The sequence below is a fragment of the Terrapene carolina genome, unplaced genomic scaffold (assembly GCF_002925995.2).
Source record: "Terrapene carolina triunguis isolate 2854851 unplaced genomic scaffold, T_m_triunguis-2.0 Scaffold113, whole genome shotgun sequence".
NCBI lineage: Eukaryota > Metazoa > Chordata > Testudines > Emydidae > Terrapene > Terrapene triunguis.
In genome coordinates this window covers 18,478,808-18,500,712 of record NW_020664464.1, presented here as the reverse complement: position 1 = coordinate 18,500,712, position 21,905 = coordinate 18,478,808, and the positions used below count along the sequence as shown (strand labels likewise).

Genomic DNA, 21,905 nt, shown 5'->3' with positions numbered 1-21,905 from the left:
CGCCGGGGGGAGGGCGGCGAGCCCGGCCGTGGCCCCGCTCTTCCCGGCGGCCAGAGCGCCGCGCCGCCCCCCTCCAGGTGCCGCCCCAAGCACAAGCTTGGTGGGCTGGTGCCTGGAGCCGGCCCTGCTGCCCTGGCTAGAAGGGTAGTTATGGAGAAACATTGCTCCCAGCTTCTCCCAGCTCAGAGAGTGAGGTTTGAACATATATCTTGAACTTGGTAGGAAACTTGGTGCATCGGAAACCAACAGTTAAAAGACACTTTTTGTGTTCTGCTGCCTAACATCATCCAGCTGTGATTTCAGACTAAGGGCTGCAAACTTTAAATGAACAAATCTCCAGTTCACTTCAGTGGGAGTTTGGCAATGGTGTTCTGCTCCATAAAGAATCACGGAATGTGGGTTGATATTAATAAGTTGAAACTTTTCTGTATGGCATATATATAAATAAAATTTGTATTTCTGTGCTCAAGTAGGCTCGTTGTGTGTGTGACTTATCATAATAGGAGAAATAAAAACAAAAACAAGTGAAATTATAGTCATGTCCTTACAAGAGTGACAATTCAGGCTCAGGTTCTCAACTCTTCTGCTATCATAGAACATCATTACATCACTGGTGGTGCTACAAATGTCCAAATTATCATGACTAATATCATAAGTCAAACTGAAAATCTGTCCAGTGATATGGCACAACTCCTCAGGTTAGCTCCTCAGGTTTCATACCTCAACAGCAAGAAAAATGTAGCTCTGATTCTGAACTCAGATTTTGTGGATGACTTCTGTCTCAGTGGTAGGTTGAACATGGCTGAGACAGAGATCGGCCACAGAACGTGGGTTCAGGTTGGAATATTTATTAGTTAGTGCATATCACATGGTTAGAACATATAGCGGGAGATCCCATTGAAGCCAGTATAAGTTTTACCATTTACTTCAGTGGGGCCAGGATTTCACCTTAAAAACACTACACACACACATAGACATAGACATTTTATATATAATGTCTATTATACTAATAGTATATTATACTATTAATATGATTTTTGAGGCTGACTGAAGGATTTAGCTACATGAGTTCCATTAATTTCACGGGGAGTTAAGTAGCAAAATCCCCAATGCATCTTTGAACATTTCAGCCAAAGTATTGGTTCTTGCCTTTGTTGAAGTACTGCTAGCTATGCACTGTAGAGAGATGGGCTGCATGACTATTGAACAGTAGAACCTCAGTGTTACGAACACCAGAGTTACAAACTGACCAGTCAACCACACACCTCATTTGGAACCAGGGGCGGCTCTAGCTTTTTTGCCGCCCCAAGCACGGCAGGCAGGCTGCCCTCGGCGGCATGCCTGCGGGAGGTTCGCCAGTCCCACGGCTCCGGCATACCCGCTGAATTGCCGCCGAAACCGCAGGACGAGCGGACCTCCTGCAGGAATACCGCCGAAGGCTGCCTGACTGCCGCCCTCTCAGGGACCGGCAGGGTGCCCCCCGCGGCTTGCCGCCCCAGGCACGCGCTCGGAGCACTGGTGCCTGGAGCCGCCCCTGTTTGGAACCCTGCAGCGGGCAGCAGCAGAGAGCCCCCCCCAAAAGAAAGCGAAAGTACGTACTGTGTTAAATGTAAACTACTAAAAAAAAAACAACTGTGTGTGTGGGGGGGGGAGGGGGGTAGGCAGCGTTTTTCTTCTGTATAATAAAGTTTCAAAGCTGCATTAAGTCAATATTTAGTTGTAAACTTTTGAAAGAACAACGGTAACGTTTTGTTCAGAGCATAGGCGCTGACTTACTCAGCTCCACCCCAGGCCCTGGCTTCACCCCCCTCCCCCTCCCTCCCCCCAAACCCTTGCCCCACCCCCTCCTGCCCTCTCCCCGCACCTCTTCCTGCCCTATTTTTTTTCGGTGGGTGCTCCAGCCCCAGAGCACCCATGGAGTCAGCACCTATGGTTCAGAGTTACGAACATTTCAGAGTTACGAACAACCTCCATTCCTGAGGTGTTCGTAACTCTGAGATTCTACTGTACCACCAGAGTTTGACCGTCTCTCTGTAATGTGGCTTCAGGTAATAAATGCACACTAATGGAGCCTATGGAGGTAAATATTCCTTTTACGAATGAGTGTCTAGTTAGTTTTGCTATCCAAGGATTTTGTATAGGGTTGAAGAGCTCAGTCCTGTTCCCATAGGTGGTGCAACTCACTTGAAGTCAATATGCCCAAATGTGCTCGTGATTAATAGAAGGTATTTTTTGACAACGTTTAATCCAAGAACTACCTGTTGAAGTAAAGTTTTATTGCCATGAATATATTGCACAGACAACTTTTCCATATGGTGTACAGTATTACAGCTAGAATTGCTTAGTTATTATGTACATATTACATAATTCCAAGTTACACAATTACTCTAAGGTGCTGTACTCTTTTGGGGCACAAAGCACTTGCTCTAGGGAAACAATATAGCATGATATGACTCATAAGAAAGGGCAAAAAAAAAAAAGCCGTGTGTGTGGTTTTTAAATAAACACTAACAACTAATGAGTTTAATCATTAAATGAAATCTGTTATATTAGGCCCATGTGGACCAGTGAAAGGGCATGCTTAGTCCTGAATAAAAGTTTATTATGATTTAACTTTATGCTAATTAGTGAAAATTTAGACATCCCACTTTTACTTTTCATCCTACATTTTGTATTTTAAAATTATGTTTAGCAACCCCTGACCCTGATCCTGAAGATGTTTGTGAGCAACTTCAGGCAAGTGAATAATCCCATGGAACTCAATGGGTCTGTTCACATTCATTACGTCTTTGGGATCAGGGCCCATATTTGAATGAAAAGTATCATATAGTATAGAGCACTTTCAACATTTTGCCATCAGTGAGCCTTGTTTGGATTAATCTACCTTTCTTTATCTTCCTGTAACGTTTTCACAAAAGTCGTGAAAATTTCTCTACGTTTTTAGATGCTGTAGTGGTAGTCACTATACAAAACCGTAAGCTAGAGAGACTTTTACTATTTCTTTTCACGTGAGTTTTATGGCTCTTTTCTGTGATATTTTAGGGCGTTGGTGGCTTCTGTTTGTTGTGACCAGGGAGGATTGTGGGGAATGTCAGAGAGACTTAACCAAACTAGGTGAATGGGCAACATGATGGCAAACAAAATTCATTGTTTATAAATGTACATTAAAGGAAAAAAGTTGCACTACTCCTGCACCTTACAGTTACTTTAGAACCTTGTACCAGCTCAGGAAAGGGACAGGGGTATCACTGTGGGTAGCTCAATGAAAATCTCTGCTCAGTGTGCAGGTCTGGTCACAAAAGTAAATGAGATATTAGGAAGCATAAGGAAAGGTATGATGAACAATAGAGAAAACATAACACCATTATATTGCTCAATGGTACATCCTCATCTGGAATACTCTGTGTGTGTGTGTGTATGTGTGACAGTGGTCGCTCCATCTCAAAAAAGGATATTTCAGAATTAGAGGGGGTTCGGAGAATGATTAAGGGTCTGGAAAAAATCATATAAAGAGAGGTTGAAAAGATTGGGAGAGCTTAATTTAGAAAGGAACATAAGAATGTCCATACTGGGTCAGATCAATGGTCCATCTAGCCCAGTATCCTGTCTTCCAACAGTGGCCAATGCCAGGTGCTTCAGAGGGAATGAACAGAACAGGCAATCATCGAACGATCCATCCCTTGTTGTCTACTCCCAGCTTCTGGCAAACAGAGGCTAGGGATTCTCAGAGCATGGTGTTGCATCCCTGCCCATCTTGGCTAATAGCCATTGATGGACCTATCTTCCATAAACTTTATATAGTTCTTTTTTGAACCCTGTTATAGTTTTGGCCTTCAGAAATCTCCTGGCAAAGAGTTTGACAGGTTGACTGTGCATAGTGTGACAAAGTACTTCCTTTTGTTTGTTTTAAATCTGCTGCCTATTAACTTCATTGGGTGACCCCTAGTTCTTGTCTTATGTGAAGGAGTAAATAAACATTTCCTTATTCTCTTTCTCCACACGGTCAAGATTGTATACACCTCTATCATATCCTCACTTAGTCATCTCTTTTCCATGCTGAAAAGTCCCAGTCTTTTAAATTTCTCCTCATATGGAAGCTGTTCCATAGCCCTAATCATTTTAGTTGCCCTTCTCTGTACCTTTTCCAATTCCAATATATCTTTTTTGAGATGGGGCATCCAGATCTGCACGCAGTATTCAAGTTGTGGGTGTACCATGGATTTCTATAGTGGCATTATGACATTGTTATCTATCCCTTTCCTAATGAGTCCTAACATTCTGTTAGCTTTTTTTTTTTGATTGCCACTGCACATTGAGTAGATGTCTTCAGAGAACTATCCACAATGACTCCAAGATTTCAGCTAATTCAGACCCTATCATTTTGTAAGAATAGTTGGGATTAATTAGAGGGGACATGATAAAACAACAAATGGTCAAGAGACGAAAGATCAGGAACTCCCGTTCTCCGTGTCTCACAACCCCCCAAAAGGGGATATTCAATTAAGTTAAAAGGTGACAAATTCAAAACTAATGAAAGGAAATACTTTTTCATACAACGTGTAATTAAATTGTGGAACTTGTTGCTACTGGCAGTTGTAGAGGCCGAGAATATAGCAAGATTCAAAATAAAATTGGACATTATGAATATCCAGTATTATCGTAATTAATACTAACAAGAAGTTAGGAAGGGATATTAAACCTCGTGCTTTGTGGTTTAAACCAATCTCGCTCTATTAGAAATCAGGATGAGACCTGGGGGAAGATGACACCCCCCCCCCCACTTGCTTAGCGTGGGGTTCTTTAACCTTCCTCTGAAACATCAGTCAGATCAGTCACCATCAGAGATGGGATACTGGACTAGATGTACCTCAGGACTGGTTCCGTATGGCAATTCCTAAGTTCCCAAGTTCTTTATAGTGCACATGATAGTAACAGTGGTGCCATCCCACACTTTTCTATATAAAATAATACAAATTCAGCCAGCAGTAGCAAAGTTAGAAAGAGCATACAGTTCTAGTTAGCGAGTAGCTAAAATGCTACTTGGTCCTCCACCCAGTTCAACAATCAAAAAGCTCCACAAGAAGCCGTCTTGAAATTTTAATGGAAATCCAAGTAGTGCAATAAATGGTCAACACTGGGGTGTTTTTGTTTTTGGTTTGGCTTATATGATAGGGTTCATATGAAACTTTTTGTGTTAGAAGCTCTGTGAACTCAAACAGCGACACACTTTGAGTAGTTTTAATTTGGCATGAGAGATGTCAGGCTGGTCTTGTCCAGAGAAGATACTGCTAGGAAGAAGCTGGGCCATCAGGCCTTGATGGCTAAAATTCTTTCCCAGAATCAGGTATGACCACAGGAGTCAAATAGTTTTAAGATCTGGTGTGTGAGGGTGTCTGCATGGGGTAAATTATCTCATTACTTCTCCTCCATGGTCCCTATCCAACATAATTAATATCTAAATGTTCCTTAGGATCTAGTTTAGTTTCCTGCCTGGCTGGGTGACAGACACTGCTGAGGTTTGAAGTCATGGCAAGCAAAAGCAGATGGCCACCTTTGCTAACAGATTACTGCATCAAGGCATACAGCCATCCAGCTCTGTTTCAATAAACTTCAATGTATGATTTACAAAGTGAGCATAATAGAAGAAACCCATGATGCCTATAATCAGAATCATATTACAGTACTACTTAAAGCACTAGCAGAATTGCCTAAGCAGTTATTGTATACTCCTGATGATTTCAAATCTTATTAGGCAAGAAAGCAGTGCCTGGAAAATGATTTGTCCTGCCTTTGCTATTACTACTTTTCATTTCATTTTTATTGAACTAATTAAACTTCAAGTGATATTTCAAGTTTCTATTGAATTTTTGGCCAACATATTAATGTGCTCTAATTAACACAAATCAGATATAAGGAACTCACTATGGGGCTTTATAATAAAAAAAAAATCACCTTGCTAAACTTGTAAACCTGCAAGTGCATGACGGAAACTGCTCCACCCTAATTTTAAAAAAAAAAGAGAGAGAAGCTTTGTTGCAGAAAAAGAAAACTCATTGCAAAACAATACATAGCTAACACTGCTGTTTTGCTGTACAGGATATTTGAGATGATAAATTGCAAACAAAACATGTCTCAGATTGCTGCTGAGCTGAGCATCGTGGTGAGGGCAAAGCTAAAGTTATCTTTCTATAGTGGATGATGGCACAATCTCACATAACACAGGTTTTCAGTGTACTGCTTATTTTCAATGCAAAAAAGTATAGTTATGAAGGACAGAAAAAATACACTTGTCATGTCTCATGTACCTGAAGACAAGTTGATTTTTGGCCTAATATGCTGCTGACCATATTTTCAAGAGTCCTACTCCAGTTTAGGCTCCTAAATGAAGTGTTCAGGTTTTCAAAAGTCCTCAAAACATGACAACTCCTATTGGTCTGAGAGCCATTGTTTTGGGTGTTGAGCTCTACCAAAAAACCTGACCACTTCATTTGGATGCCTAAAAGGGAGCTTCTGGGAGCTGAACTCTTCTGAAAATCTGCTCGATAATAGGTTTGTGGAGCTAGATTCTCTCCTGCATCAGAGCACCACTCAATGCAGATCAAAGGGATGAAGCATCAGGTTCCAGCTCCCTGATTCTTGGGGTCAGCCCTGATCCAGACAAAAGTTAGAGCAGCTTCCTAGCAAATTACACAAAGTAGCTGTTTCACTGAAGCTAGTTCAGTCCTGTGGCTGAAGTACCCGAGAAATGGCCCTGAAATAGTTGAGGAGCAGAGGGTCTGGACAGTTTGAGCTGCTCTGGCCCTGCCTCTTCCTTCCCTTGACATGCCCATAGCCCCTGCCCTTCCTACTCAGTTTGTCTCTGAAGATCTGGGTTCCATATGTGTGTGTGACCTCTTTGTGGACTGGCGCCACTCTGATTCTATTGTTTTTGGGACTCTTTCCCCTGACCCTGCATCATGATGTGGGTTAGATTTCCCCTTTAGTGTACATATAGCTCAGGGTATGCTAGGAATACCACCACAGTGTTAATTAGGCAAAAGGAAAATGAAGATTTTTATTGCAACCACTACAAATGAGAAAAGTAAGTTGTATCTTATTTTCCCTCAAGAATGAAGGAGAAATTTTAAAGGTGCAATTGGCGTTAGGCATCTGACTGTCCTTTCTACCTTTTCTAGGGAGGTGGATTGGTAGAGTGGAGAATACTTGTGTAGTATCAAATGTGTTCTTTGCATTTTTTTTACCAAATAGCATCTGACCACAGTGAATCTCTGATTAGCTGAGTAAGCAGAGTTTTCGATTACATACAGACTGCTGTCAAAGAGTTGAACAACTTATTTGAATATTTACCCTATTTCTATGACAAACACAAACACTTACATATTTTTTTGCTTGTGTCACAGGCTTGCCCTCAGCAAACTTGAGTGTTTATAACCTCACTGTTGTGGAAGGAAGGAGCACTACACTGTACTGCGAAGCTACTGGGGTGCCATCTCCCAATGTATCCTGGGTTGTCCCTAATCTTGTTTCAAAACATGAGGTAAGTTTTACTTTCAATAGCTGGCTATCCAGAGACTGGGTATACCTGCTGAAGAATGGTGTGTGGCTGGTTTTAAGCTTATTATTTTTCATAATCACAGATACAAAATGGCAAATTGTTTACCTTGCATTTATTTCCCAGGTATTCTTAATCCACAGTGACTGTGGCAGTGCTTCTGGGACAAACAAACATTTATTTCTCTGAGAAAGTGGCTTTTATTTAAGTTTCTGTGCCTCCAGTTATAACTGATAGTGCTACAATTCTATGGAAGGGTCCTGGTAATATAAGAACGGCTGTACTTGGTCAGACCAAAGGTCCATCTAGCCCAGTATCCTGTCCTTCTGACAGTGGCCAATGCCAGGTGCCCGAGAAGGAATGAGCAGAACAGGCAATCACCGAGTGATCCATCCCCTGTCACCCATTCCCAGCTTCTGGAAAACAGAGGCACGGGACACCATCCCTGCCCATCCTGGCTAATAGCCATTGATGAACCTATCCTCCATGAATTTATCTAGTTCTTTTTTGAATCCTGTTATAGTCTTGGCCTTTACAACATCCTCTGGCAAAGGGTTACACAGGTTGACTGTGCATTGTGTGAAGAAATACTTCCTTTTGTTTCTTTTAAACCTGCTGCCTATTAATTTCATTTGGTGACCCCTAGTTCTTGTGTTTTGAGAAGGAGTAAATAACACTTCCTTATTTACTTTTTCCACACCAGTCATGATTTTATAGACCTCTAACATATCCCCCATTAGTCATCTCTTTTCCAAGCTGAAAAGTCTCAGTCTTATTAATCTCTCCTCAGACGGAAGCCGTTCCTTAGCCCTAATAATTTTTGTTGCCTTTTCTGAACCTTTTCCAATTCCAATATATATTTTTTGAGATGGGGTGGCTGCATCTGCACGTAGTATTCAAGATGTGGGCATACCATGGATTTATATAGAGGCAACATGATATTTTCTGTCTTATTATCTATCATTCTATATATAATGAATCAGGAAAGTGAAGGTCAAGTGAGTTTTGATTGTCACAACACTCCTTATATAGAAAATTACAGTCTAATAAGAAAAGCTGTGTGTGTAAATTTACTATATTCACAGGCCAAAAATGTGGTTATGCCAGGGTTGTGGTTATAAATATGAATTGTTTTTGTGGGGGAAACACCTTGAGAACATTGTTTGTTTATTCTATAAAACAACAAAAGCCAAGTGTAAGCCATAAAAGTCAATGTTAAGTTTACACTATAAGAAATAGTGAAAACCAATTCAGTATGGACATGCTTATCCAAGGTCACCCAAATAACTCTGACTGTCCCTTATGTTCCTACCCTCCTGTGTCCATGTTTCATATTGTGCATAAGATAGGATTTAATCAATGTATATCCTTCTGATGAAGGAGATATTGATAAGGACTTTAACAAGTGTGCAACCTGACAGCTTAAATCCACTTTATTTGCATTGCGCTCTGGAGTTCATGGCTTTGGCTTTGTAAGTGTGGTCATCTGCCACCTTGGAGTACAAACTGCCTAAATTATTTTTTGGCCCTTAAGAGGTGCATGGCCATAGACACAAAGGGTTAGACTCTGGTCTTCAGATCCTGTCCTGCAATGCAAAGGGAACATAGACTCTCTATGCCGGGGGTGGGCAAACTTTTTGGCCTGAGAGCCACATCAGGAAATAGAAATTGTATGGCGGGCCATGAATGCTCACCAAATTGGGGTTGAGGTGCAGGAGGGGGTGAGGGCTCTGGTTGGGGTGTGGGCTCTGGGGTGGGGCTGGGGATAAGGAGTTTGGGGTGTAGGAGGGTGCTCTGGGCTGGGACCAAGGGGTTTGGAGGGCGGGAGGGGGATCAGGGCTGGGGCAGGGGGTTGGGGCACTGGAAGAGGCTCAGGGGTGCAGGCTCCAGGCGGTGCTTACCTCAAGCAGCTCCCGGAAGCAGCGGTATGTCCCTTCTCTGGCTCCTACGCGGAAGCGCAGCCAGGCGGCTCTGCGCGCTGCCCCATCTGCAGGCACTGCCTCTGCAGCTTCCACTGGAGCACCGGAGGGAACCATTGGAACATGTAGGAGCCAGAGAGGAGCCATGCCGTGGCTTCCGGGAGCCGCGTGGTATGGCCCCCGACCCTGCGCCCCAGCTGGAGTGCTGGAGTGGGGCTGAGCCCCGTGGTGCAGCCCCCGATCCAGCACCCTGGCCGGAGTGGGGCCGAGCCATGTGGTGTGGCCCCCGACCCCACTCCCCAGCAGGAGCTCGTGGGCTGGCTTAAAATGGCTCATGGGCCAGATCCAGCTCATGGGCGGTAGTTTGCCCACCCCTGGTCTACGAGCACAGCTAGTGATTTCCATAGAGGGTATTCTCAGGAATGTTAGGCTGGCATAGCTGGTTCTGTCTCCTCTCCCCTCTCATAATGTCTTTTTCCCTCTTCAAGTAAGTAATTCCTAGATAGTTACAACCTTGTGTCTGCTTTAGTTAAGTTTCTTTTCCAGGGATTGTCTTGGATTTTTAAAAATGTTTACAAATTTCTTGGTGATAGGAGGAGCTTGCACGCTGTTCAAGGATTCTTTCTCCTCCCCCAGATGGCCCCCAGTTCTATGTGGCTTCAACCCTCTGTGTTACTTAGCTTTAAGCAGGGGGTTGGACTAGATGACCTCCTGAGGTCCCTTCCAACCCTGATATTCTATGATTCTATGATTCTACTTCCTCCATTGTGGTCATCTACATGGGCCTATGCAAAATGTATAGGATCTGCTTTGGAGATGTTCAAATTTGAGAACACTGGGGGTCTGTAAAGTACAGAGAAACTGAATTTAATAGCTAAAATAACCTGCCTGAAACTAGCCAAATGCATCAGTACTCACCAAAACCAACAGATTAAAACAACTGGGGGAGTCTCTGCTAAGCCTTTTTTGAGTTATGCACCAGAACAAATGAGGTGACTTCCCTTCTTGAGCATTACCCTACATTTTTTAAAACTCTCCTATCTTCAAAGTGACTTTTCCGATTTACTTCAAACTTTCCAGAAAAATTCTATCTTGTCATAATTTTATGCTTGTGAAATTTCAGAGTGCCTTATAATGGAAGCTAGCTTCAGCCTTAGCTATGCAATAACACTAGTCTCATCAGTAGTATAACAGAGTACCTTCTTAAACTCCTTTACTGTTCACCACAATCCTTGCCCTTCTATGTTTTGTTTTTCTATTTTCTATTTTCCTTTTCTCTTCACCTTCATGTCTCTGTTTCTGCTTCTCTGCTCTCCTCCTGCTGCTACTTCTGTCTGTCTTCTTTCCTTGCTCTCCTATAAAGAAAAATCCCAGGAAATGGCTCAGATCCTGCATACAGCTAGCTATGTGCTTCACTTTATGCAAATAGTCCAATTGACTGCCATTGGAGTTTTCTTAACTGTGCACTTGGGTCTGATCCTGCAGTTAAATCCCTATGGATGGACTGTTGAACCTGCTTCTTCTTCTTAGTATACGTGCAATGTGCCTCACGTGGCATGTGACCAGGATTCATCACCAAATTTGGTCCGTTGGTTGGATCATTGGCTTCCTGGGCCCAGGCCAGGTACTGACGGGGAGCACAATATGAATGTTGATCCATGTCCCCCCCCTTGAACCTGCTGAGCACCAATTACTTCAATGGGACTGCTCACGGGTAGAGAAAAGCAAGTGTGTGCTCTACATTGTTAGCCTTGGGGTGAAATTCTGACTCCATTGAAGTCAACAGTTTTGCTGTTGATTTCAATGAAGCCAGGATTTCACCCTTATTAACTTTTATTATTTGTATTACTGTAGCCCCATTGTGCTATGTGTTGTAAAAAAGACAGTCACTTAAGATCCTGATCTTGAAATGTGACACTCATGGGCGGATCCTTATACTTCATGGAGTATCATTGAAGTCTTTGGGTTCTACAGGTGCTAGAGCCCTTTAGTAGAGATTCAATTGCAGGCTCAGCACTTAAGTGCATAGATTCATAGATTCTAGGGCTGGAAGGGACCTTGAGAGGTCATCGAATCCAGTCCCCTGCCCTCATGGCAGGACCAAATACTGTCTAGACCATCCCTGATAGACATTTATCTAACCTACTCTTAAATATCTCCAGAGATGGAGATTCCACAACCTCCCTAGGCAGTTTATTCCAGTGTTTAACCACCCTGACAGTTAGGAACTTTTCCCTAATGTCCAACCTAAACCTCAGTGGTTTGAGCATTGGCCTGCTAAACCCAGGGTTGTGAGTTCAATCCTTGAGGGGGCCATTTAGGGAACTGGGGTAAAAAAACTGTCTGGGGATTGGTCCTGCTTTGAGCAGGGGGTTGGACTAGATAACCTCCTGAGGTCCCTTCCAACCCTGATATTCTATGATAAGTGGAGCACTTTGCATTTGTCTTTATTAAACTTCATCCTGTTTACCTCAGACAATTTGTCCAGATCATTTTAAATTATGACCCTATCCTCCAAAGCAGTTGCAATCCCTCCCAGTTTGGTATCATCTGCAAACTGCTATCATGTCCCCTCTCAGTCTTCTCTTCTCCATATTAAGAAGAATCCCAGCAAAGGACGATGTTAAAGCAATATTCCTAACTGTTTGTTTATTAATTTTTAAAAAAGTTCCTTTATATTTCACATGAAATTAAAGACCAGAGACACAAACTAGAGGTCGTTTTAAGAAACCTATTTAAGAGGTCAGAAGCAAAACTTTTTTGTTTTAAGAGTGCCAGTTTGCTTGTAGTTCATCCCAATGTACTTTAATTTTGCAGCACATATGGTGATTTTTATGATTTATTTAGTGCTGTAAATGTACACAGTGCTTTACAAAACATTGAGGCAATAACTGTGGGGTTTTTTTCTATCTGCCTATGCTCAAACACACGTAAGACAAAACATGTGCCTTAGTTCAGGGGGTGGAAGAAACCAACTTACTGTAGGAAGGATTAAAGATAGGAAGAGGCTTTCAAGAGAGAGCTGCGGGAGGAGAGCGGGAACTTGGTAGTCGAGGTGTGGGAGACCATGTCGAGCCCACAGCAGGAGTAAAGGTGTAAAGCCCAGAGTGAGGTGACAGTAAAGCATTGATTGGGAGGAGTATAGGAGGAGAGAGAGCAAGATTAAGAGGAAATGAGAGCAGAGATGAACCTTAGGAGTAAATGATGAGGTGGAAGAAAGGCGAAGAGTAATAAATTTGAAGAAAAACAAGTGGTGATCAAGAATTGGGAGAGACTGGGAAAGATCAGGGGCCGACTCCTCAGCTGGTGTAGATGTGCAGTGCTCCACTGAAGCCAGTGGAGCTGTGCTGATTTACACCAGCTGAGGGTCTGGCTCCAGGCCCATACGGTTAATAAAATGGTAAATGGGAAAGTGAGTCCAAAATTAGAAATTGCATGAAGTAGTTAACAAAAGAAAGTCAGAGGCAGTGGAGTCGGCCTTTTCAACATGGAAATAGAAGTAATCCAGAGCCACAGTAGGGGACTGGAGAGAGGGAGGGTGAGCCAGGCATCAAAGTGACGGATGAAGTGAGTGGGAGCTGGGAGGATTGTAGACTAGGGCCACATGGAGCAAGGGAAGGAGGGCAGATGAAGGGAGGGATTGGATATGACAGGACAGGGAGTAGAGGAGCCAAGTGATGGGGGGGTGTCCACTCTTTTGACTTTGACATCTGCACTTGGGCTTCTGGCTCACATCCCTAGTTATCTGAAAGTTTGGGATGTTTTGAGATTTTTTGAGTAATTGAGGTTGTGCAGTGTATAGAGTGGAAATATTCCCTTTTTCCTTCAACTAGTACCACTGAGGGGTATAACTCAACCAGCCAAATTCTACACTGATTTATTCCTGATGTGATCTCAGTGAAGTAGAAGGAAGGCATGTATCAGCATCTTCCTTAGTGGGATTATATGTGTGTAAATTAACACAGACCCTCAGAATCAGGCCCAGTACATTGATTTACAACATGGAATAAAATGTTGTGCAAATATAATACTCAGTTTTCTAGCAATAAGGTTAAGAGGAAGGGTAACTGAAGGACTCTAATCCCAGCATCTCTCTTGTTCTACACTCTGTTTAAGCCAAATACTTTTTCTTCTTGTTTGTAGAGTAATACAAGTAAGAATCCTGCTTCCCTAACCATAAGGAATGTTTCATCTAAGGACAGTGGAATACGGATTTCATGTATAGCAGAAAATATTGTGGGAGAAGACCAAGCGTCTGCTGACCTTGTGGTGTTCTGTACGTAAACAGGCTTGCATACAATTTCAGCTGCTGTCTAAACTACATCAGCACAAAATATTTGGGGTATATATTTCTGTTGGGCCTGCAAGGTTTTGAAACAAGAATGTCACCTAAGTGTATGAACTGCATTGCCTTTAATGCTGAGGAACAGCATAACCAGCAGTTGTTGTGTAGTAGTGTCCCTTCATTACTCTGCCCTTACATATATGTGCTCTCATAGCTGCCCTATCAACTTCCAGTTTGAACTGCCAAAAGTAAATTTCTGAAGTCCAAAATGTTCAAATGGCAGTGTAAATGTGAAAGGTGCCTGGGCACATGTGTATTTTATATGCATATAAAAATACCCACACATCAAAGACAGAGATCAAATTGTTGTTAATAATTTGAGATTTTAAAACTTTTCATCTAAGCCAATAACCCTGATACATTTTTTTTAATTAAAAAAAAAATCAGCTTGTAACATTAGTTTTCCCAGACATATATTAGTTTGTCCTTAGCCTTGAAATAATCTACTTATCTGTCAAGTCCAGGAGAAGAGGATGAGCACAGGGGATAAAACATTGACCCCTTAACTCTAAGCTCCCATATGAATCTATCTTAAGTGAATTAAGTAGGCTGTTTTTACAAGCTTCAGATATTGATCATCCAGATCAAACCCACATTTTATTAAAAATGAGCTTGCTTATTAGAGAAAAATCTTAGAGAAGTAGCTATAGATTAATTTCATATGATTTTATAGTTCAAATTGGGTATGAAATAGCTAAGGGAAAGGATATATGCTACAAATACTGGAATGGTGTAAACAAGGAATCTTGGATTGGCACCAATGTGATTGGTACAAGGACATATAACTAGATGTAATTAGATGCAATTAACAAAGGAAAATTCAGTCTGAATATCAAGGAAAACTTCCTGACAGTGAGATAATGTACAAGGCTGTGGAATAGCCTCCCAAGGGAAATAGTAGAAGCCCATAACAATTTAAAACTGGACTGGACAAAGTACTAGAAAATGACTATGGGAAATGATCCTGCATTAATTAGCAGGGGAATTCAGTGAATGAACTAATAGGTCTGTTCCATGATTCTATGATGAAAATCATCTAGAAGTTTTCATGTCTATCTGAATGTATTTCCGGTACACCTGATTCCGGCCAACTGTTAAATACCCTTTTAAAAATAATACTTAAGTGCTTTGGTTAAAAACAGGAGTAATAAAAAACCTTTTACTGAACCTGCATGATTTATTAAAGTTGGTTCTTGTTTTATTGGAACCAGTTCACACATCTAATTTTAAAGAATGACTTTATTGAGGTATTGTCCATTTCAGGTCTGAATTCAGTTCACACATACAGCTGATGGCTTCCTGTCTGAATATCTACACCCATAAGCACAAGGCTGTAGTTTCCAAAGCTGCCAATTTCTTAGCTTTAATGATTTTAAAAAATGCCCTCAAGAATTTGAGGGGAAAAATGTGTTTAGGATATTCTGATATTATTCACTCTTCTTTTCAATATAGTTGCACCAAATATCACATTTATTGAACCTCCAACCCCGGACCACCACTGGTGTATTCCATTCACTGTGAAAGGGAACCCCAAGCCCTCATTGCAGTGGTTCTATGAAGGGGCTATACTGAATGAGTCTGAATACATCTGTACTAAAATACATGTTAGCAATCAAAGTGAATACCATGGCTGCCTTCAGTTGGACAACCCTACCCATTTGAACAATGGTGCTTATACCTTACTGGCGAAGAACGAGTATGGAGAAGATGAAAAAAGGGTTGATGCTCATTTCATGTCAATGCCTGGAGATGGTGAGTACTCTTTACTATATTAGCAATGGCATCTTGATGATTGTGTAGAGCTAGTACTGCTGGCCAGTTTATTTTTCTCTTAAAGTTTTCTCTTAAAATAATGTGTTGTAGATATTTACAGATAACTGCTTTTTTTTTTTAAATCTCCTTGCATTTGGAAATTTTGCTTGTCAATTAGATTTTATGAAGTGAGCCTCATAGTAGCTCTCTTTCACGAATCCTGCTCTCCATGCCTTTTCTCCATGCCCAGACAAAAAAAAAAAAAAAAAAAAAAAAAAGTCTTACGTATTTTTTCAAACATGTATGTTCTGATCCCGCAAATGTTGAGTGCTAGTTCAATATGAATCGAGGGGGTTTATCCTCTGCTTTAGGAAGGACTAGGACTAAGCTGTGTATCCATAAGACCATATACAAGTGTCTAGAGAAAATAGAAGATAATGAAAATTCTGCAGTGCAGTACAGCATGTAGATACCAATACATTCTTTAGGACACCAGAGGGATCAAGGGAGAAAATAAGTAACCAAGAGGCAGGAGGGACAAGATGGCTACTGTTACTGGTCCATAGCAGTGGTTCTCTGCCCGCGAGCTATTCTGGGCCCAGTCAGCACACAGCTGCAGCCCACGTGACATCCTTAGGGCCATACAGGTAGTATGTATGGATGCAGCCCACATAACACACAGAGAGCTATATATGTGGCCCACAATGATAAATAGGTTGAGAACCGCTATGTATCAATCCTCTTTACTGCATCCTTGGCAGAGTCAGGATATGATAGGTACCCAATAAACTGCAGGGATTACACTAAATGTATTGTGTTTGCCTTGGTTTGATGCTTTATTCCCAGATCTTCAAAAATACATGTACAGTAATTGTATGGATAAATGGCAGGCAACCATCTGCCCATTGGTATGAAAACTTACGCTGATTGAATAGGGAAATCAGTTGTGCAAATGTGTATGCATTTTTGTGCAAGAAACTGCACATTTGTATCAGAAAATCTGGGCACTAGTGTACATTTCAGTTTCCCTAAACATTAGGTAGCAATAACATGTCAGTTGAAATAGTGATGTCCAGCCCTATGTAATATTTCACAGTGATAGAGGAGCTGGCTATTTAGTCTTTCAGATTTTAATTTCTTTCACCTTCATTACAAGTTACCACTAGTGGAAAATACATGCCATATTCAGTACTTGTAGCAAGCTGTTTTCACCGAAACACTGAGGTATGTGACAGTTCTCTTCCAGGTTTGAGTAGGAGTAGATACAGAACTGACACACAGAGCTCTAGTTACTCCTGCTGCTCTTAGAAGCTTCTCTCCTCCCTTTCCCCCTAGAGTCCTTCCCTTAATAAAATTGTTACAGGAACAGACCATGGTTTCAGCTACTGGCAGCTTCCAATAGTGCATTATAACAATTCAATAAAACAGTCCTCTTTACATACAGACTGTTTAAAATGGAAAGTGATATTAACTTGGCTGCATTCGCTTAGAAGAATAAACAGTTTTCCCAATAAGTTTAACAAGGCTACTTTGAACTTAAAGTGAATTTTTTCTTTGAACAAAATGCCTTTTATTGGCACATTTTCTCCTTTAGGTTAAAAACTTAAACCTTCTTTCCCAGTAGTGGCATTTTTAATTATAAATCAGACTTTAACATATCCTTCCATTTATACAGGCAGTGTTTGTTTATTCCTTCAGTTTTTAATTAATAATAAAGTTGTAAATCTCAGAGAAAATCCATGTTGTGTTCTGTAAGCATAACCCCGTTCTCTGAGGAAACTAAGTTTCATAAATACATTGTAGAAGAGACTATCATAATCACAGACAGGATGTTCTTATCTTAAAAATCATTACATATGTGATGTGTGGCTACAAACCAGTCTTAAAATTTAACAGGAAGAAACATCTACCCAGGCAAACTCCTAAAAAGTTTTTCTTTATGGGATTTCTAAAGAATGCTATTTGTGACACTGGGCTTTAGCAGGTCTTACAGAGTTGATATAGGTTCCTCCTTTTTACACTCCCAACTCTCTTGCCCTGGAAGCTGAAATAAAGTCAAAAGTAAAAAATAGAATCTCCTTATGTTTCACTAATATTTTATCGTTGCTATCTAAAGCACAACCACAAGTTTTGTAGCCCTTAAAAGGCTTTTTTTCAGTGATATCGTTACTGTGTAGTTTCATTGTCCTTCTAACATACTGTACAATGAAGCATGAAGATACGCCCACATCCAGGCATTATGTTCATTTACATGCCTGCATGATAAAAATTAAATACCAGCCCTGGTGTTTAATGGGGTGACGTATCTTCATCAAGCTTTGAACTGATTCTGTGACTCTTACATCACTTATGGGCAAATGCACTGAAGATAAAAACAAAGACAAATTAAAAAAAACACCCCACCCATAAACTATAGAAATTAAAATGAATGATTAAAATAAATAAAAATGAAGCATCAAGCGCTTTCGAGCATGAGATCATCAATATCAACATAATACTCTTCCTTAAACTCATATCAGTCATGATGCAGATAGGGTCCATGCCAAGAATTTCTCAGCCTACATTGTGCCCTTTGCAGAACAGATGTTCTCATGGGATACTTGGCTGACAATGCAGGCATAAAGGTAGAGAGCTGATTTGTACTTGGAGCACATTAATGGTATCGCAATTATCACTGTGAACCACATCATTCACTAGAACCTTTGTTTTAAATACTAAGGGCCCATTTCTGTGATCTGGAGCTTTGGTTCCTGGCCTCATATATATAATCACAGATATCTTTGTGTGAACAAGTTAGCAGAAATCAGTCTGAACCCTTCCCTGCCTACAGCATGTATCTTATGATGTGTATCCAGCTTGTGGGATCAATACCATTCAAACTCATACAGCTTTGAATCACCAACTATCCCTATATTTGAGGCTATATTTAAGTAGGAGGTGTTGGTTCAAGGTGCATTAGTTCAGCTGCCTAACATAACAGTTTCCTTATTTATTATTTGCCAAGATAGATACAGGGTGCCATCATAGCTGGAGCTAACCTTATCTGAAACACATTTTGTTTGTTCTAGAATAGTGAGGGAGTGTTCCATAATAATGCTCCCAGGAAAGGGTTGCCTAAAAAGTCACATAACCTCAAAAGGCCCCTATATCATGTGGTTTCTCAGCTGAATTCTTCATCAAGTCATTTCTTTTTTTTAGTATTTATTTTTATTACCTTTATTTATGGTAGCATTCGCTGAGTGCTGGGCACTTTCCAAACGTGCAAGGACAGTCACTTCTCTGAAGATCTTATAATCTGAACCCCATCATTGCAGAATCAGGGCAGCCTAAGGCATCTCTATCTGGGGAACATCTCAGCTAGCTTTGCCTCACCCCATGACAATCTAAAGGGCAAATGTTCAGTTTGCTCCCAGATGAACATAAGAGTCTGAAAAAGCCTTTTCAAGGAGGAAAAAACACCTTTAGATCTTGATTTCAGAAGATACCCCACATCCACAGACAGGAGTGTCTGAAAATGATTCCATGAAAAATCCAATCACAGAATAGGAACTAGTTCTGATGTCATTTCCATGTTAAAGCACCGATGACTCTTCCAAAATTATACAGTATTTCCAGTCAGCTCACTTTACCTCTTTCATTGGCTCATCCCACTAACTGAGAATAACTTGGAATGACTAAGACAAATAATTTAAACTACAAAGAGTTTCACAGAAAGCAAGAATTGATAGTCAGTATCTTTTAGCTACTGAAATACAGTCCAAGGACAATAACGTAAAAAAAAGAAAAAAATTGAAATATCAAAATAATAGCTGATATCATAATTTTATGAAGGGGATATCTAGACAGAAATGTGACTTTTGCTGGACTTTTGGGTTTTCAGATGAAGGCTTTCGTAAGTATAAAAGGTAACTGAATGAAATATGTTACTTCCTAGCCTTTACCTCACAGGCAGGGATTAAGGCTTTAATTAATCTGTGGTCTAGTGGGTTAAATTAATCTTTTCTCTAATGCTACCTAGTTGGACCAGGAGTTAATTTCATTCTGAGGGTCAAATCCTAGTCCCACTAACATCTAATGGAAGTTTTGCCATTGAGGTTATCGAGCTCATGAGTTAGCCCAAATACTTTGTTTCCTTCAGATTGTGAATAGCAAACATATACAACTGCTAGTGTACTGGGTCTCTCCTGAGAACTTTTTCACGTAATTTGAATGTTTAATATTGGAAAAAATTGTATCTATGAAGATTTTCAAAGAGAGAAGCCCCATCAGAAACAGCTTGAGGTTAGACAACAAATGCTCATTGCACCTGATGTTTATTTCTACACCTGGATGGGGCCATTCCCATGGGGGCACCTTAATCTGCATTATAACTCTAAGCATTAAAATATCTGCAAAGGCATTTTAAAAATTGAGCCTGATACTCTGTTGCCATTCTGTAGATGTTTTGCAGCTCCTAGTCTCATATTTCTCACAACAGATTCCCAAGCATTTAGCATAAGAAAAGAAGCAACAACTAACTATGTTCCTATCCTAATTTATGATGGCTTTGTACCAGTGTAACTCTACTGTTGTGGAGTTACTCCTGAAGTACAGTGGTGTAAATCCGAGCAGAACCATGCCCATTGAGCTTGTTCTTCCTACTTAAAGGGTTTAAATATGTTTTTAATTAAATCTTCAAGCCACGTAGAACAAACAGTAAATATATAAACTTAATTAGGAGATTACTGTATAGGACTTACGCAATACAATAGAAAACATCAGATAAGCATAAATGAGCATCTTGAAATATAGTGTAAAATAAAAAAACCCCTTTCCAAGTGGAAATAGATTGATGCTATAAAATGAACAGAAGGAGTTCTGTGCACTGAAGATTTGCAGGATCATGCCCAGATATATGCAGTAATAAAAAACAGGTACAAAATGACATCAGAACTGTACATTGGAAAATGTAGATTTGTTTTGTCTATTTTAGTTGGCTAAGGGCTTGATTATCTAGTTGCCCTGCACGTGGGACTCTCATTCTCTTCAGTGAGAGTTCTGCCTGTGGGATCAGCTATGAAATTGGATCCTTAGCAGTGCAACTCCAGTAGAGTTAATGAAGTTGTGCTGCTTAGTCTATCAGTGACTTTGGCCCTTATTCTTTTGTGATATGCTGCCAGCTGACAATATCGCAATTCTAAAGTAGCTTTTCCTCATGGTGATTTAAGTTAAGAACTAGGTGAAAAGCCATGTTGTCATATGGGTGTAATTTGTAAGGTGTACACAAGCTGAAAATGGCTGAGAACTTAAAAACTGGATAGTAACACCACAAATATCACTGGTGGTTGAACCTGGTGATATTCTGAACCAAAAAAGTTCTCAACTATGCTTGTAGCTGGTTCCATCGCTTCATGCTGATTAATGGACATTCTAGGCTTGAGAGTAAGATATGGAGAAAGTAACACTTCTGGAATCTTATTATATAGATTACAAGGCCAAATACCCAAGTCATTGCCACTCCCATTGAAGTTAACAGGCCAAATTCTGGTCCCATTAATATTAACTACAGTTTTGCCATTGATTTTTCAATGGGAATAGTACATACTGCAGTTATTCCAGATTTACACCCGTGTAACAGAGCAGAATTTGGCCCAATTTGGAACCATAACTGTCTTTGCCAGAACTCAGTTTAGCCTAGGTGTCGATCAGATCTTTCATATGAAGCAAATGTTGACATTTTGCATGTCTCTGAAAGTAATTAAAAATGTAATTGAATAAAAGCCTGTACAATGTATTTCGGTTATTTGAATTTGTGGACAATTAATATCATATAATATAATTGCTAAGGCTAATAAGCTTTTATCTCTGAACAGAATTCCTAAAAACTATTACTCCTCATGCACATTTGCAAGATATTTACAAACTCTTTCTCTTCTCTTTTTCCTGTTCAGGTAGTGGCCCAATCCTGGATCCTGAACTTTATGGTATATATTTTGATTTTCTTTTTTTCAAAATGTATAAAAAAGAAATGACAAATTAAGTAACTCAAAAATGGAAACATGGACTGTTCAGGGCTTTGGAGCTGTGCTCCGGCTCCGCTCCAGCTCCAGGCAAAAACCTGCAGCTCCACTGCTCCGGAGTTGCTCTGCGCTCCAGCTCCGGGCTCCACTCCAAAGCCCTGAATTAAACTTAAACATTATTTTAACGTGAACCAAGTGTTCTTTATTTTGATAGTTCTTTTCCTGCCTTATATTATTTTAAGATAAACGAATACAAATAGAGCTTTCTGTTGCTTTCTCTGCTGCTGTTGGTTCAAAGTAGGAGAAACATAAATGCACTGCTATAGAATGGTTGTAAA

General features: G+C 40.6%; 1 protein-coding gene across 1 annotated transcript in view; it reads left to right on the top strand.

The window, feature by feature from the left end:
• The first annotated feature begins 7,044 nt into the window (after positions 1–7,044).
• LOC112104013 (BDNF/NT-3 growth factors receptor) overlaps positions 7,045–21,905 on the top strand; it is a 35,239-nt gene continuing 20,378 nt past the window's right edge. Inside the window, exons 1-5 of the mRNA XM_029911696.1 lie at positions 7,045–7,081; positions 7,401–7,537; positions 13,615–13,747; positions 15,269–15,568; positions 21,499–21,531. Of these exons, the coding sequence (XP_029767556.1) occupies positions 7,045–7,081; positions 7,401–7,537; positions 13,615–13,747; positions 15,269–15,568; positions 21,499–21,531 (640 nt within the window). The remainder of the gene's footprint in view (positions 7,082–7,400; positions 7,538–13,614; positions 13,748–15,268; positions 15,569–21,498; positions 21,532–21,905) is intronic.